We start from the raw sequence: 12,210 nt of genomic DNA on the forward strand, positions 1-12,210 counted from the left end.
CGACAGATTATTGTCGTCAATAAGGGTAATCCACACACTTTATACGAGTAATCCAATAAGTCGAATAACTTGTGAGAACAGTTCACTCAATCAGTTCAAAGCACAGTTCCTAATAACGTCACTCACACACTTTCGAGTTCGAGGCCGCGCGCTTGGTTGCCAAAGTTCTGTGGAATTCTCCTTTTAAATCAGAGCATGAGAGCACGAAGTAATTTAAGTATTCTTTATTTTAATAGAAAGAAATAAAATAATAATAGAGATAAATTAAGTAAAGATTAATTGTTAAATGGTTCATGTAGTGAGGTACAATCGCAGACAGTCCTTTTACACAGAGTTCGATGTTTAGCTTTAAATAATATAATCAGGCATGACAGCTAAATTCCATAAACTCTTGAAGGCATACGAGTGAGCCGTCTGCTCATGTCCACTTTCCGCTCTCGACCAGGTCTGGAATCTATCTCCCGCTGTCTCGGACGATTCTTACTGCGCTGGGCTATACTGTGAGGTACAATCGCAGACAGTCCTTTTACACAGAGTTCGATGTTTAGCTTTAAATAATATAATCAGGCATGACAGCTAAATTCCATAAACTCTTGAAGGCATACGAGTGAGCCGTCTGCTCACGTCCACTTTCCGCTCTCGACCAGGTCTGGAATCTATCTCCCACTGTCTCGGACGATTCTTACTGCGCTGGGCTATACTGATGACGTCATAATCCTGGTATTCTAATTCAGCATTGGGCGGTGCTGTTTCTCACATACGTAATTAAAATTAAAGTAAAAAATTAAGCACTATATCTAAAATTTAAATAAAATTTAAGCTCTGTATCTTTAAATTTCATAAAAAAATGTTTCGTTTTTTTAAAGTATATCAAAAACTGAATGTTATTATTAAAATAACTCTTTTATTGTATCAAAAATACAGTTTTTTGGTGCAGTATGTTAACAGTGTTATAAATAAAATACTGTGACTTGAGTCTACTATATTATCATACTGTGACTATATTATCTTATAAAGCATGTATATTTGAATATATTTGTATTTCTTTTATCTTTTACTAGGTACTTTGGACTGAATTCAGAATACGGAGCTGCAAACCTAGAATTGTAGATTCTGTAATTGAAATGGAAGATACAAGTAAGAATTTTAGTGCACAATATTTTTACTTTAATTACTATAATTTTGGGTTGATAAGCTGGGGTTTATACCTGTTTAAAAGTGGAAATTAGGTCTGTGGCATATCTGAAAGGATATTGTATCTGAGGGAATTTTATTTTCCCTCTGTCTTTACAATTTTGCTAATCATAAAATCATAAATTTTATGTTTAAATCATAAGTTATGCACAAGCAAAATGGTTAATGTAGAATTCGCTTCATCATTTTAGCCTGAAGTAGCTTGAATACAGCCTAGATACAGCTTAAAACGATCACTGAGGTTGCACTAAAAGGCAGTGCACCAAGTTTGGACTTGTATGAAACTTGCCTAACTACAGCAGACCATAAAGACATTGTAATTTACATTCTTACTTCTGAATTATATAGTTCTGTCTTCCCTCTCTGACAACTATCTTTTTTCTTTTTTTTGTTTTTTAGCAGCCACAGGAACTTTCATTTTGTGAAGTTCTGTGTTCATTTTTATTTGTGTGTGTTACTTCTTTGTGACTTGATTATTGCTTACTTTATTATTCATGTTTGCCAAATTTTTAAAATTATTATTTTTGCTATGGCTTCTGCTGAGTGAAAAGGTAATAGATACATCTAATGTGGTATGAGTAATGTCGATATTGAGCACCTGTTGTTTAGATGCTCTTCTATGAAAAATATTGTTCTAAAATTTATTCCAGATATTGCTAAATTTAATACTCTAAAGGATCTAAGTAAAAATACTGTGACTAAATTGAAATTGTCAAATTTCATAAAATATTTATCTGTAAATGAAATGAATTTATGTATTGATTGTTTTTAAAATTTCCCTGTCTGTTTAAAGGAAAACTAGAATGTTTATGATATTCTGTTATTTTATTTCTTTGCATATGTAAGTAACATATTTTTATGCATGCAAGTAACGTGTTATATTTTGCAGAGTATGTAATAATGTGCTTTTGTTGGTGCAGCTGGTAAATCTCATCAGCTCCTAGACTTAAGTTCATATTTTAGTTATTTATTCTATTTTAAGTTATTTCAGGTAGTAAGGTGGTTGTTCTACTGCTTAATGGGACTGATTTAGGCCTTGTTTAGATCTCAATGTTTCTTTAATTAAATAGCTCCACTAAGCCCTGTTAAGCCTCTAATGGGGGTACAGGAAGTTCAACCAGTCATAGATACAGCTAATTTTAAGCTTTTGGCATTGAAGAATTAGAGATGGCTTTTGGCTGGAGAATTTCAAGTTGAAAAGAGATGCCTTCAGTGGTGGAAGTCCAAGAAGAATTAGAGAATTAGAATTAGAGAAAATGCAAGAAGAATTAGAGAAAATGCTGAAGAAGAAAAAAATCTTATCGGATTGCCATCAAGGCCTCGCCTGTTTTGGTGATAATTTAGAGGATGATGGAGTAGAGAGAAAAGGAATTATCAGTGTCAACAGTTAGAATTATCCTTTGAGCAAAAGTTATTGCTCAACAAATGAGAATTAAAAACTTTCTTAAAGGACTCAATTGGTGTTTCATATTCATGAAACAAAAGAAATTAATCATGAAGACCAAAAAAATAGCTGGTCAGAAACTTTTCTGGACTGACGTGAAGAAAAAAAGGTAGCTTTTTTGGAATACTCATCTAAAAAAATTAAAGAACTAAATTTGAATATAGGGCAAATAATTAATATGGTAAAGTGCTCATTACTTTTGATTGTTCTCCAATTAGAATTGTTCATTCAATAGATTAAAAACACTTTCTGTGTTAACAATCAAAATGAAAGATTTTTTTTGCTTGTGTTTTGGGTTATGCCACCAATGAAGAAAAGTTAATGCCCTTTGATAATTTAAAAAAGAAAAACAGTTCAAAAAGAAAAGTCCCTAAAGAGCTCATTATTTGTGCCAGTGAAAAAGGAATGATGTGAAAAGAAGTTAATGTTGTTTTGGCTGAGAGAAATCTATCAAAAAAGGAAAAGCTTTATTGCGCGCGTTCGAGTTTGTAATGCATTGAATGCACAAGTCCGATAAAAAATTAATAAAATTTATTCTTAACACAAGAAATATTACAAAAAACTGGATTTTTCTTCAAAGATATTTGTACAATGTCACAATATCATGCAATATAATCAGTTGCTATATTTTGAGGCACTAAAACATTAAATAGAACACAGTCCAAAGTGCAGAGAAAGCTACTTTGATCTCACTGCCAATTTGCTACAATTGACAACAACTAAGTAACAAACTGAGCAGTAATGTTCGCTCTCTGGCTTTTTATAGCTTTTTAAATCTGCAGCACGAGACAGTTCTAGCAATTTCTGGAAAGCAAAAAGAGTAGAATTACGGTTACATCTAACATGGTAGTCAATTATGTTTATTCAAATTAAGTATAAATTACAGGGCTAAACTTTTATTCAATGTTAAATGCACGTACTCTTGTATTTTTAATTTTCCAAGTAGCTTTCTTCAAAATATGTCTTGTGTTGCATTGCACAGGGATATTAAACAGTTTTAATTATAATTCTACTAAAAATAGCTAATTAAATACAAAATCCGTAACAGGTAGTTTTTCACAGGGAATTATCATTCATGATCAATGGTGCTAATTCTATTTAGTGGATATGGTAAAATCCGAAGCAGTAAAACTTAGCACCAATGTCTCTGATTCAAAGTGGGCTTAAATTTTTTTTACAGTCACTGGATCTCACCATGAACAGAATTTCAAAGATGAACTATGAAATCAGTAGGAAGAATATACATGAAGAGGACAGCATTCCTTCACAAATTCCTAATGGATGAGAAAATCTTTGTATGAGGATGTTGTGTTGTGGGCCTATAAAGCATGGCAATTAGTCTGAGCTGATATGATCAGGCCAACTTTCGTTAAATCAGAAATCATTGAAATAGAAGATGAAAACGAAGATAATGAAATTGAAAGAAGTGATTTAGAACAGAATGATGAAAGTGACCTTGATGGTTATTAAGTTTAAAAAAAGTGTTTACTGAACCTGTAACAATAACTTCTATTAGAAATCAGCAGAATTCGTCTTTGGCAAATTTAAAGTAAGATGTTTATTTATTTATATATATATATTTCTTTTTATAGTTATTTTGTAGATGTTATAAAATGCTATCAATGATGATAAGATCAGTATGGAATGGAATTACTGAATAAATGAATATTAAGTACCTTGTTTCAAAATTCGTTGCTGCGGCATATACAGTGTTGTAACTTATCCAATGAACTTCCATCACTTTTTAGTCATTTATTATATGTGCGGCATATATTCTAGGGCAGCTTATATACCTGAAATTACAGTAATTTTCTGTCGTTAAATTTGTCTTCTTTTCTATGTTTATAGGAAAGTAAATTAGATTTATATGTGTCAGTTCATGTGCGGGTAACTAGTGCTGGTTTTGCAGCATAATAAAAATTGCCAGTATTTCCGTATTTAAGTAGTCACTGTACTTAGTCACCAAAATTTTCAAATTCATTCGTTCAGTCTGCAATATGCAAATTTCAGATGTCACCAAAGCCTTTTACTGTGTTGCCAGTTTAGCAAGGGATTACCAAAATATCTTTCTACCTGTATCAGTTCAGCTATAGATGTTGTGAATATTTTTTAAAATAATGTTGTTTAAATTGTGCTACCTCAGAATTTCTTCTTTTACATCTTATCGTGAAAGAGATATTTATACAGAGAATAAAAATATGTACAAACCTGGTTCAGATAATGTGAAGGGAGTTTCAGTAAGGTGTTTATGATTATTGCAGATTTTACTTGTAGTGGAGATTTAAAAATGAGAGGAGTGAAAAAAATCATACTCTCAGAAAGCCACTTATCTCAGGTGTGCTGAGGTACCTCATAAACCAATTAAAATTGACTCACAGACCTCAACTAAAATAAACTCTTCATACTCCCAGAGAAATATTTCACATCTGATATTTAAAGAAGAAATTCTATTTTTCTATCCCAGTCACTTTCATACAGTAAAACTACCAATCATACTTCAAAAGCTACAACTGCATTCTTTTTTTTTTGGAGGGAGGGATGAAGATTCTTTCAGGTATTGTATGTATGCCTTTTGAATATATCCCTGTGAAGTACCCTAACATTTCATCTGTGGAATATTCTGTGCCAAAAGGATGTCTTTCCAAGTGGAAACCTACAACATTTGATGGCTTATAGAAGGTAGTTAAAAAAGATTGAAAAGAATACCCCTGAAACTTTTACAAAAAAGCCTTCTGTCATGGCAAGCAGAATGCAGACTTACAGTTAAAAGAAGCCATCAGATCAGACATTTAAAAATATGTATTTACATTTTAAATATTATTAAAGTAGACTTGAAATATTTTTAAAAATGTGTTAACAACTTCTGTGTTTGTAGATGTATAATCTTGTCTTCTGTTAATTGATATGTGAATTGCTTTCTTTAGTTTTGTCTTTTATTAAATTTTTTGCATTATATACAGGGTAATATATTTTTTTTTTTTTTTTTTTTTTGCAAGAGAATTATTATTTAGTGAGTTCAACTCATTGAAAAAATTAATAGAATGTCTTAGGCAAAAATAAAGTATTAATTATTATAATAAAATAGTGCAAGAATGACAATCATAAATCAAATTTGCAGAATAAAATTCAGAGTTAACAAGTTTTGATATTTTCTGCATGAAATGTGGTACTGTGGTAAACTCAAGAATGAAATATGGAACTGTGGTGAACTCAAAAATTTACCACAGTTTTGCTGCAATAACTTTATCTTAAAGTGTGATAGCATAATCATCTTGGCTTTGCTAAACACATTTTCATAGTACATCTTCCAAGAAGAAGTTTAGATGATTTTCTTTCTTGCTTAAGAATATATATTTCCTTTGATTTTCTTAAAGTACTTGCTCATATTCAGTTCTTTTTGGAATCATATACAAGGGAAGGGAATGTATAGGGTGGAAATATATGAAATATTGGAAGAAATGTGTACAATAGAATACTGGTTATGAAAACTCTTAGGATATATGCCACAATAAAGATAAACAAGTTTTGATAATTGGTAATATAAAATTGAGTCAATACTGACATCATGTGATCTTTAACAACGATGTCACTACTCATCTCCATCTTTAAAAGGCAAAACACTTATAAAAATTGGGATGTACTTATGTTTTATAGCTGTCAATGAAAAGGCTTGGAAAATTATTTTTCTTTTAATTTAAAAAAAGATAATTTTGCTATATGTAGCCCTATCACAAATTCCTTTTTTGGTATAAAACTTGAATTAGTGTTTCTGCTATTCTAAGCTATTCATATCTGTGTCCAAATACTTAAAGATTTCAGGGACTGGATCATTATCATAATAGTCATTTCTTTTTTCTTTGATTTCTTGTGCATTGTAAACAAATGATATGATTTCCTAATTTAAAATTTGCTATTCTAAATTGTTTATATTAAAATTTAACGTGTCATTACTTTTAGTAGCCCAAACAGATGCTAGCCCAGAAGGGCTATTAGTCACGGAACGGCATTTAGCATCGAATCGCTGTAAACGGCTGTATCACTTTTCAGATTGTTGCCACCAAATATTATTGCCCTGTATTTTATTTAAAGAAATTAAATAATGAAGAATCCGCATGAATGTATGCATGTTTCTCACATTGTTATAAAACAACGGTACATAGAGCTATCAAATTCTGAATAGCGTAGTCCTTCACCTGAATATGGGCACCTTGATGCCCAAATCTAGAACTTTGTTTTATCCGTTTCATATTTTTTTAAAAAATTTAACAAATTTTTTTATTAAGAAACTCACCGATTTCAAAGCGAGCAGCGGCAACAGGCTGTACGGCGTAAAATATTTTTTAAACTCGATGATTTCAAAGCGAGCAGCGGCAGCACACTGTACGGCGTAAAATATTTTTATCTCCAGTGCATGAGGTCTATCAGAAATTCTAAAGATATGCTGTTTTAAAATACTTTTTAGCCCAAAGGGGCATTAACCCAGATGCTGTCAAAACCTGTTTGTATGTGTAAATGAAAAAACTCTCCTTCAGGCATAATGTAAGTTTTTATTATTATTTTCTTATTAATTTAGATTTCTGTTTATTTCGTATCATCCATTTAGCGCTTTTGGTATTCATGGTCACTTTATTTTTTTATTGTGTAAAATTTGATTTCAAGAATTTTCACAGGAATCTTTACATTTTTACTAGAATTTCTATTTAGATTTTTGCTATATTACACATCTGCTGCTTTGATATATTATAAATTGATCTCTTCCTATACTTCTGAATAGATTTTTCATAGAATAAATTCTTAATTATTTCAAAATTTCTGTTTTGTTTTGATCTTTTGATCTGCGGCTACATTAAAGTTATGCTAAATGTGAAGGACTATCTCAAATCTGCTTTGTTGGCAAAAAATCACTAAAAGAATTACAAGAAAAATTACCTTGCAACTTACGTAGATGTTTTCAAATTTTTTTGAAGAACGTTTAAGATGAGTGTATCATCCATGTAGGAATTTTTCATAAAACTTCTACCTAATATTGAAGTTTTGTGAATGTTTTGATATCTTTGCTAAGTTGGATATGTTGAAGCTGTTGGCTGGTACTGATCAAGAATTGCTATGCATTCATTGATGCTGGATGATATGATTTAACACCTTCTATTTAATCCTTTCTATTTTCCCTATACTGAAGTTTTCTAATGCACTGAAATCTTGGTTAAGTCATTCCTGAAAACTGTTCGTTAACTGAAGCAATTTTCCCCTTAAAAATTATTTTAAAATAAATTATTTTGTTCCTAGATCACAGATGAAACTTTACAATAGTATTTTCTACACGAGTTTATGAATCAAAAAATGATGGAAATTAGTAAATAGAAAACAAGAAATGTAAGCAAAATATTAAATTTTAAAGCACCTGTACGAAGGATAGTGAGATACGAAACAACTTAAATGGAAGAAGATGAGGAAGATGTTATCGTTTAGATGTGATATTCCATTATCTGGTAACTTTAAGGGGCATTTTCTTTTATCTTTTCTATGCCTCTAAGCACCACTCAGCTCTACTTGAAATTCCATGGGCCTCAGTTTCACTCAAAATTCGTCCAGTGTGATTTGTTGTTGTCTATATTTTAAAATATTTCTGAAGTGAAACATGGCATTGCCCCTGGAAATGTTAATGCTGTAGCTTGATGCTTCTTTATGAATATGATATCATTAGATGGAAATTTTGCATTTTATTCTGTTTTACACAAATTTAATGCATCAGAGAACAAGGAAAGTTTTTTTTCTTCTGAAATCATTTCTTCAACGATAGTCTTTTGTTGCTATATCTGAAATTGCTGTAGTTGTTTCTTGTTCAGTTTTATGGTCTTCTCATTACTTCACATCTTTATTGTGAACTTCCTAGTCTATCCTTTTGTATAGAGACACAATATCATAGGTAACAAAACAACAACAAGAACAAAAAAAAAAAAAAAAAAAAAAAAAAAAAAAAGTCTCAAAAGTGCTGAAAGCCTCTGTATGCAACTTAATCAGGCCATAATTTTCTTAAATCTGAATTTATGCTCCTGTAAATTACTTGCTTCCAGGCTTTGTTAACCACTTTCCTCTCAAAGTCAAGAAAATGAAATACCTGTTACTTTGGAACGTTGAATGTCATACTGTGCCTAAGCGCATTTTGCTATTCAGCCGAAAAATTAAAAAATGATTCCTATAATATCTGCTTTTTATTGAAATATTTTGATTCTTGCATATATTACGTGAGTGCTATTCCTTATAATATAAACAGAAAATCCTAAACTTATCATAAAAATAAAAATTGGAAAGTGTAATGCTTGTAGTAATGTTTAAGTCAATGTGTAATGCTTGTAGTAATGTTTACATGTTTAAACTATTTCTGTACACTAATGAAGTAAAAAGCTTAAGAATCGAAATATTATTTTTTATTACATCCTGTTGCTGCATTTACACGATGTATGAAATATATCTAAATTCTGAGTGCTTATTGTAAGCATTGAGTAATTTAATTTTTAGAATAAAATAATGTTCATAAAAATAAGGCTAACATATTCTAGACATTCCATTCATTGCAGTTTGCAGTATTCTGATGCATATTTAAAAAGTGAAATAAAATGTTCTATTTTAGCATATCAAATACAGTAAAGTCTTTAATCCGGACTCGTCGGGACTTTGGCAATTCCGGATTAGGGGTTTTTCCGGATTACAGATCATCAATTTAAATCTGGTAAGATGGCATGCAGAAGTTATAAAATTAAAAATATGAAACCGTAATTTATGAAATAAAAAGCAATTATGATCTAAAGGGTATCAAAATTTACCAAAAAAAAAAAGCTTAATATTTATTTTTTTACTTTATTAAACATTTCTTTCAATGTGCACATGCTTAAAGCATTTATTACGCATAGTCGAAATTAGAAAATTGCAACCAGAAAACTATTTGATGTGTATTTGTGATATTTATAATGATGAGGAATTTGATTTAAATCAGATCAAAGACGGAGTGCATCGAGATGAAATACTACATTTAGTAAGGAATTGTAAGCCAAATAAAATAAAAACATCTGCCCTGAAGATGAGGATAGTGCTGACAGATCAACTTCCAGTTCATTGTGTGCTGAGACGTTTCCCCCCCCCGCAGAGCAGTGTGAAATTGATAAACAGATTTTGGAATGGTTAGAGAAATGAAGGATATGCCTTTATCCATTTTTTGCAGCAATTCCACTTTTTGCTTGATGGACGTCAAAACATGCTTTCGCTTTGTAGATCCTTTGGCAGCTCCAGAATCAGAAACTCTTTTTGACATAATCGAAAGTTCAAGCTTACTTTGTATAAAATTGCTCTAACAGTCTGTAAAAAATAATAAGCCAGATCCAATTAGAAGATTAAGGAACAACGCAATCTGCAACATTAACTGAAATAGATAATTAGATAATTTTAGCCTATCTTATGCCGTCCGTTATAAATGCATGCGCAGAAATTTTGTAGCTTTGAGGTCCGGATTATAGATCATTCCGGATTATGGACGTCCAGATTAAAGACTTTGTACTGTATAATGCAGTGAGCCACCAGTGATGCTTCACTCTATCACATATGATACAGTGTGCCCATGGAGGGAAACTAAAGTGTATCTATGCTATCCTGGGATTGAAGAGGTTAATGGGGGTCAAGCAATGGAAAATATTAAAATGATGCTTCAGAAATCCCCAAGTTCTAATTCTGTGTCGGAGATTATATCAAGGCACCTTTGGAAATTATATGTTGCCAAACTGAGTGTTAGAAAAGATGGTGTGTCAGTTACAAACAAAATTAAGTAACAGGTGGTACAATAAACCGACTCAACAGTAACCTTAAGAAAACAAGGATACCTTGCAACTGTGGGCATGAATGTATTACTGAGTTATAAATAACCACAATGACACAATACTTGAAGTTTTTACCTTTACGTTGTGTTAATGTGGGATTTTTAGAACAACCTCGGGATGCAACTAAGTCATGATCAAACTTAAATAAAAATGATAAGCATAGAATCAACCAAGACCTTTTAAAACCTCTAGAATTTATTTTTTTCTTTAAGTAAGTGTGGGTATTACAGTGTGGTATTGTAATAAGCTAAGGCAATTCTACACTCTCCCGGGAAGTGAGAATAACATAATTGATTAGAACCCTTAATAGTAATCAATGATCTTAGACAACATAATATTCACATTTGGAAACTAAATGGAAATTCATAATAATATTCAGTTGCTAAACTATTACAAATGTATTTAATATAAAAAAAATTCTTTTAAGATAACTGGATCATATATATATATAAACTCTGTTATTGCACTGAAGCTTCTGCTTTCGTACAAGACCAAAAACTTAATTTGGAGGAAACAAACCAACCTCTGCCAGTTCAGTTAATTAAGTAGAGACAATATGTTTTATCTTTTCGACAATTGCACTAATATCGATCACCAAATATTGCTGAAATATCAAATAACATGTACAGAAGATTTAAAATAAACAATTTAATAATGTATGTTTAACTATTAAGCAATAACTTCATTTTTCCAAGCATCTCCAACCTAAAGAAAATATTGGACTAAGCCGGGGATGCAGTAACGCATCAGAAACTGGGATCCCAAAATATGATTTTTCTTCCACACTACTGCAATTAATTTAGAGAATAAAAATTCATTCCGGCACCTGAATATTTTAACTCCCATTTTGAATGAATTGAAAAGAATGAAATTGAAGTTTTATAGTTGCACATTAACCCAGATTAGTAAGAAAGAATTTATTGTCTGTTTTAATACTGAAATCCAGACACTGCTGCACTTTACCCTGCCTGTGTGACTGGGAGCCGAAGAGAAGGTACCGATGAAAAGGATGGGGAAAACAATTGCCAAAGTCATTCAAATGGATAGCAGCAATCACAGCAGCATTAGGGCAGATGGACCCGGAGAAGTCTGGAATTTCTTTTCTTTTTAAAAAGTCAAACTGCACAGCAGGCTCTGTAATTGTTGAAATGGTGACTCTCGTCATCTGACACCAGGTGTAGAATTTAAACAAGAACAAAATGTGAACTAAGTCCTGAATACAATATGTCAGAGAAAAGGCTTTGTGAACCACTTGAATATTATTATCCAGGGGCCATCATCCCTTTATAGCAGGAAACAGTAGGTTGCGTATACCAGTGAAGAACTGTCAAAACAACAGTTGTAAAAGATGTTCGGACGAAGGAAGCCATTGCAATGGGCCATGGAGGATGCCCTCAGCCTGGAAGAAACATTGCATCTTTGAAATGCTAAAAAAACTGCACGTCTATCTTGACTAGGAAAAACTTTTGTAGATCTTACACCAATCTGTTATTGCAGAAATTCAAGTAAGTAAAATCAAGCATTTTCATGCTAATGCCTGAGGGAGCAAAAATCTGCCCTTCTTCTCTACTACAAAGTTACACAGGAAAAACTGGAGAAAGAGAGTGAACGGAGGGCTGCAACCGATTTTTGATCCAAACGGCCCCCACATTCCTAAAAATTCCCCAATTTGGGAAGAAACCCTACTAAAAAATGCCAATAAAT

At 31.7% G+C, this 12,210-nt stretch overlaps 1 protein-coding gene across 3 annotated transcripts in view; it reads left to right on the forward strand.

Moving 5' to 3' along the window:
• Window positions 1-12,210, forward strand: part of shtd (anaphase promoting complex subunit 1) — a 221,328-nt gene that overhangs the window by 17,024 nt on the left and 192,094 nt on the right. For all 3 annotated transcript variants that reach the window (XM_085813065.1, XM_085813067.1, XM_085813066.1), the window contains exon 4: window positions 1,062-1,137. In XM_085813065.1, the coding sequence (XP_085669191.1) occupies window positions 1,062-1,137 (76 nt within the window). The remainder of the gene's footprint in view (window positions 1-1,061; window positions 1,138-12,210) is intronic.

This window comes from Stegodyphus dumicola, chromosome 3 (assembly GCF_044657685.1).
Source record: "Stegodyphus dumicola isolate Sdum_Otavi_A_Nest chromosome 3, ASM4465768v1".
Classification (NCBI taxonomy): Eukaryota; Metazoa; Arthropoda; class Arachnida; order Araneae; family Eresidae; genus Stegodyphus; species Stegodyphus dumicola.